The sequence below is a fragment of the Cebus imitator genome, unplaced genomic scaffold, assembly GCF_001604975.1.
Source record: "Cebus imitator isolate Cc_AM_T3 unplaced genomic scaffold, Cebus_imitator-1.0 Scaffold15, whole genome shotgun sequence".
Lineage (NCBI taxonomy): Eukaryota > Metazoa > Chordata > Mammalia > Primates > Cebidae > Cebus > Cebus imitator.
The window spans coordinates 7,318,821-7,325,025 of NW_016107330.1; the positions used below are offsets into that span (position 1 = coordinate 7,318,821).

General features: G+C 49.2%; 1 protein-coding gene across 1 annotated transcript in view; it reads right to left on the bottom strand.

Moving 5' to 3' along the window:
- Nucleotides 1-1,079: 1,079 nt before the first annotated feature.
- PADI2 (peptidyl arginine deiminase 2) overlaps nt 1,080-6,205 on the bottom strand; it is a 55,012-nt gene continuing 49,886 nt past the window's right edge. Inside the window, exons 15-16 of the mRNA XM_017505563.2 lie at nt 4,260-4,388; nt 1,080-2,500 (exon numbers count right to left, since the gene is read on the bottom strand). Coding sequence (XP_017361052.1) covers nt 2,267-2,500; nt 4,260-4,388 — 363 coding nt within the window. The 3' untranslated portion in view covers nt 1,080-2,266. The remainder of the gene's footprint in view (nt 2,501-4,259; nt 4,389-6,205) is intronic.

A 6,205-nucleotide genomic window follows, 5' to 3' on the forward strand; every position in this document is an offset into this window, starting at 1 on the left:
CCGAAGGTTGTCACACTGGGTGGGCAAGGGAGTTGGGAATGGGTGTGTGAGTCCTGGGAGCTTCAGAAACATCAGAAATTACCGACATCATTGGGGAAAGCCTTAGAAAAATCTATAAAGACACACTTTCTGCACATGGGAGGTGCTCACTTTCCTCTAATATAGACTAGAAAAAAAAAATGAAAGAAAGCCCATAAACCCACATTAACCAAACACACGCACATGACAAACTCTAGGTCTCCAGATAGACACCCTCAAAAAGGCACTTGATGTTTTCAGCTCTGGGATTGGAGAGACCTGGGGCTTTGGCCTCCAAAGGGAGGAGCTGCTGTCTGTCCCCAGAGAGGGGACAACAGCTTCTAGAGGCTCTGGTGATTCATTGGATGGGTGGTACTGCCCAGCTAGATGGGAAGGGGGCCTGTTTAAAGAAGACTCCCCCACCTCCCATTTCACCAAGACAGTGACTTGCTGGAAGTTTTGTGCCCTGTGGATTTCTGAATAAAGTGAACTGGCATTTCTTTTTTTTTTTTTTTTGAGACGGAGTCTCACTCTGTTGCCAGGCTGGAGTGCAGTGGTGCGATCTCAGTTCACTGCAGCCTCTGCCTCCCAGGTTAAAGTGATTCTGCTGCCTCAGCCTCCCGAGTAGCCGGGATTACAGGTGCTCGCCACCACACCCTGCTAATTTTTGGATTTTTAACAGAGACGGGGTTTCGCTATGTTGGCCAGGTTGGTCTTGAACCCCTGACCTCGTGATCTGCCCGCCTCGGCCTCCCGAAGTGCTGGATTACAGGCCTGAGCCGCCACGCCCATCCTGGACTGGCATTTCTAAAGAGAGCATCACCGAAGGGGCAGAGGCTGGCCTTTAAATGCGGGCTTTGCATATTGGGGACTGATGGGTTCCATGCCAGTAAGGATCAGGTCCAGATTGCTACTAACCACTGTGTTTGCAGAGCCCAACACCATGCCTGTTGTTTAGGGGCACACAACAAATGTTTGTTGAGTGGTTGAATGAAATAATCCCAAATGAAAATCTTGTTCCTCTAAGAATGTAAATTACATTATAACCTGTTCATTGGTTGTAAATTGGTTCTTCACAATGGGATTATAATTCATTGATTTTTCTGGCCCTAAAGGAACTTTTAAAGATTGAAACTGAGTCTTTCAGTGGCAGCCAGGGAATGAATCTGGGTATGTCCAAATGAGAGGGTCTTCGGCAAATGCACTGGTGAATTTCAGTGGGATAATCAAGCCATCCCTAAGCTGGCAGCTGACCCAGAACTGGCTGTTGGGCTGGAGGGTAGACCAGGGTCCTTACATATTGGATCTGATGTCACTTATGATGCCCTGGGGAAGGCCTGAATCTGGTGAACAAGTTCTTGCCTAGCTGCCAGGACAGATGGCATCAGGAATACAAAGGAAGAAAGCCAAGGCAGTGAGAGGAGGAAGGTCAGGGACCGGCCAGAGAATCAAGGGCCAGGCAAGAGAAGATGGATGTGGCTGACCAGGGGCATCTTTACACGTTGAACTCTCATGCCACAAGTATGCTGTTCTGGGAAGCAACCCGATGCATCTAGGGGAGCCTGCATCCATGAGACAGATGAGGCAAAGGGAGCATCCCATGCGTGGGGAAGCCTGCTCAGGTGAAATGTTTCTAGGAAGGTTCTAAACTAACTTGCTGGACCCTCAGGGAGTGGGGAGGGCTAGCCAACAGTGTCCACACTGCAGAGAGGAAGCCAAGATGATTTGAGAGGTTGGTAAGGAATGAATAATTGGGGGTGGCCACCTGGAAGCCCTGAGGGAGGTGGATTTGAAATGACGATGGCAGTTCAAGATACGTCTGGGATCCTGGGGTCCCTTTTCCTGGGTTCTACTTTGATTTTCAGAGCATGGCTGCTCGAAGAACTGGCGATCCCAGAATCTCCTTCCCTTCTCCCCTCATTCAGTGGTGTTGGACTAGAGACTAAAGATTCTTTGGGGAACGGTTTGGGCATATGGTTTGCTGTGTTTTGTTTTGTTCCTATGTCAGGGCTCTAGAGACACTGGCCCAGCTATTTTCAGCAGGGACAGAATTGAGGCTCACTGAGGATGGCATCAGATGACACTGAGGCCCTTCTCAGGAAGGGCAAGGCACAGATACCCCAAATCCCACCCCACATCCCAAAGGTCTCCCAGTGGGGCTGTCCAGTCTACGGCAGCAGAAGGCTCTGGGTGCGTGAGGGGTCTGGAGAACTCAGGGAAGGAGGCAAACACCAGGGATCCCGGCAGGTCAGGGCACCATGTGCCACCACTTGAAGGTGAAGGGCTTCCTGCGGACGTTGGTGCCGCAGTGGACTTCCCCCAGAAACTTGTGGTAGGCAGAAATGTCGTCAATGAAGGTGCACTCGAGGCCCAGGGGCTCCAGGAGGCCGCGCACGTGCACCTCCAGGCAGCACTCCTCCTCGACCTGCGGCCCGAATGGCTTGGGGATGCCTAGGTCCTTGTCCAGCACGATCATGTTCACCTGTGAAGGTGGATTGTGGTGGCAACAGCTTCCATTTAGTGAGCACTTACTACACATATGCCTGTCCTAAGCTCACTGAACCCTCACAGCAACGCTGTGAAGTAGGAACTGTGATTGGATAGGCATGGAGCAGGGCTAAGTCGCTCACAAATGACAGAGCTAAGGCAGAAAACCAGGCAATCTGCCTCTGTATGTATGTGTGTGCAAAAGCATTAGCATGTCTGTACATGTATGTATACATGGCTGTGTGCATGTAGTAGTGTGTACATGTACATATGTGTGAATGTGCACACACGTATGATATGTATGCATTTGTGTGTGCATGTGTATCTCTCTGTGTGTGTATATATGTGTCCATACGTGCAAGTGTGTTTGTGTGCATGGGTGTATATATGTCCATGCATGCACGTGTTTCTGTGTGCCTGTGTGTATATATATGTCTCTGAGTGCACGTGTTTCTGTGTGTGCACGCGTGTATATATGTCCATGCCTGCACGCGTTTCTGTGTGCATGTGTGTATATGTGTCCATGCATGCATTTCTGTGTGCATATATGTATATATGTGTCCATGCATGCACGTGTTTCTGTGTGCATGTGTGTATACATGCCCATGTGTGCACATGTGTGTATACATGTCCATGCGTGCACATGTTTCTCTGTGTGTATGTATATATGTCCATGTGTGCACGTGTTTCTGTGTGCATGTGTATATATACATATTCATGCATGCACATGTCTTTCTGTGTGCATGTGTGTATGTGTCCATGCATGCACGTTTCTGTGTGCATTTGTGTATATATGTGTCCATGTGTGCACGTTTCTGTGTGCATGTGTGTATACATGTGTCCATGCATGCGCATGTGTTTCTGTGTGCATATATGTATATATGTGTCCATGCATGCATGTGTTTCTGTGTGCATGTGTGTATATGTGTCCATGTGTGCACGTGTTTCTGCGTGCATGTATGTGTCCATGAGTGCACATGTGTTTCAGTGTGCATGTGTATATATGTGTCCATGCATGCACATGTTTCTGTGTGCATATATGTATATATGTGTCCATGCATGCACGTGTTTCTGTGTGCATGTGTGTATATGTGTCCATGAGTGCACGTGTTTCTGTGCACATGTGTGTATATATGTGTCCCTGCGTGCACGTGTTTCTGTGCGCATGTGTGTATATATGTGTCATGAGTGCATGTGTTTCTGTGCTCATGTGTGTATATGTGTCCATGCATGCACATGTTTCTGTGTGCATGTGTATATATGTGTCCATGAGTGCACATGTGTTTCTGTGTGCATGTGTGTCTATATGTGTCCATGTGTGCAAGTATTTCTGTGTGCATGTGTGTATATATGTGTCCATGAGTGCACATGTGTTTCTTTGCACAGGTATGTGTATATCTGTGTCCATGTACACATGTGTATTGTTGTAACCTCTTTCTATGTTATGGAAGACTCACCTCTATGTAACAGGAATCCCTTCTGTACATAAAGGACTTTTAATCTTTTACATAGCACTTTCCTATCTGTTAAGGAAAAGGGTTCCCAATGTCCCAGTGAAGCAGCTAGGACAAGCATATCACCCTTAGGAGGAAATGGAGGCTCAGAGAGGGCAAGTGCCTGAGGTGAGGTCACACAGCAGCTCAGCCGGATTGAGACCTGGGCCTCCCCATTGGATAGCCTCAGCCGAGGGGTCCTTCTGGATCTGGCTGCCCTGTACTGGCATGAGGCAAGGGTTGGGGTCTGCAGGGCCTCACCATGTTTGGGAAGAAGGCTCTGGCACGGTGGTCCTCGTCCATTTTGAACAGAGCGGGCAGGTCAATGATGTCCTGTTCTGTCAGTCCCAGCTCCTTCTTGAGGATGTCACGGTTCCAGTCCAGGCAGCGCTAGGTAGGAGAAGGGAGGGAGGGCATGCAGGTGAGGGACACACACCTGACACCTTGTCATTCCACCCGTCTGCAGCAGGAGGCCAGGGGCCCTGGCACTCCAGAGAGACCTCTAACACTCAGCGGGTGCCTCTGGAGCCTCTCCCCAGCCCTGCCCACCGGGGTTCAGGAACTGCAGTCGTGATAACAGGGCAGAGGAAGGTCACAGACGTCAGAGTAGCAGCTGCCATTTACCGAGCACTCTCTAGAGCAGGTCCCTGTGCTAAGTGCTTCCCACACAGCACCTCAGTGACCCCTCGGGCCACCTCATGAGCTGAGGATAACACTGATGACTTCGGCAATAACAAACGCTAACGTGTACGTGTGCCTGGTACTGTTCCAAGTGCATTATGTGGATTACTTATTTAAGCTCCAGCCCTGTGATACACATGCTATTATTATCCCCTTTAAATGTTTTCTTTTTTAAATTTTTCTTTTTTCCTTTGTTCTACCCAAATCAAAAGTAAAAAATTTTCATTTATTTATTTTTTTGTAGCGACAGGTATTAATAAGTTGCCCAGGCTAGTCTCAAACCCCTGGCCTTAAGCAATCCTCCTACTTTGGCTTCTCAAAGTACTGAGATTACAGGCATGAGACACTGTGTCCAACTCCCATTATCCCCTTTTTAGAAATGAGAGAACCAAAGACAGCCTTAGTGAGTTGCCCATGGTCCTAACGCCCCAGGTGAGGGAGTGGCACAATTTGGCTTCAAATCTACCCGAAGCCAGGAAATGACCATGGGGAGCGGGGAGGGGGACAGTTGTAATAAAGTTAACATCCAGCTGGGAGCGGTGGCTCATGCCAGAAACCCCAACACCTTGGGGGGCCGAGGTGGGCAGATCACAAGGTCAGGAGTTCAAGACCAGCCTGGCCAACATGGTGAAATCCCGTCTCTACTAAAAATACAAAAACTAGCTGGGTGTGGTGGCTCATGCCTGTAATCCCAGCTATTCAGGAGACTGAGGCAGGGGAATCGCTTGAACCTGGGAGATGGAGGTTGCAGTGAGCCAAGATCGTGCCATTGCACTCCAGCCTGGGTGACAAAATCAATCAATCAATCAATCAATCAATCAAGTCAAATTCTAAATAGACAGTAAGTGCTGTGAATTTGAATGGGCCTTGTGCTGCTTCCCCAGCACTCACTCCACCCACTTCCTCTTGTCATGCCACACTATGTTGCTGGATTGGACTGGCCCCACCTCCACCTCCAGGTGAAAGCTAAGTATTGGATTCTCGTCTCTACCTCCTTGCTCCAGTGATTGGCTCAGAGATAGGCAGTAACCCAGGATTAAGCCAAACAACGTATGGAATTTCTGTGGCCACAGTCATTGGTTCAGGTTGGCCTAATCAGTGAAATGCAAGCTCTTGGTCAATTGTTGGGGCATACAAGACCTCTCTCTTGGCTCAGCGTGGTGGCTTATGCCTGTCATCCCAGCACTTTGGGAGGCTGAGGCAGGTGGATCACGAGGTCAGGAGTTTGAGACCAGCCTGACCAACATGGTGAAAACCCGTCTCTACTAAAAATACAAAAAATTAGCTGGACAAGGTGGCATGCGCCTGTAGTCAGCTACTCAGGAGCTGCAGGAGAATTGCTTGAACCCGGGAGGCAGAGGTTGCAGTGAGCTGAGATAGCTCCACTGTGCTGCAGCCTGGTCAACAGTGGAGACTATAAGAAAACAAAAAACAGGGCTGAGCGTGGTGGCTCATGCCTGTAATCCCAGCACTTTGGAGGCCAAGGCGGGCTGATCACCTGAGGTCCAGAGTTCAAGACCAGCCTG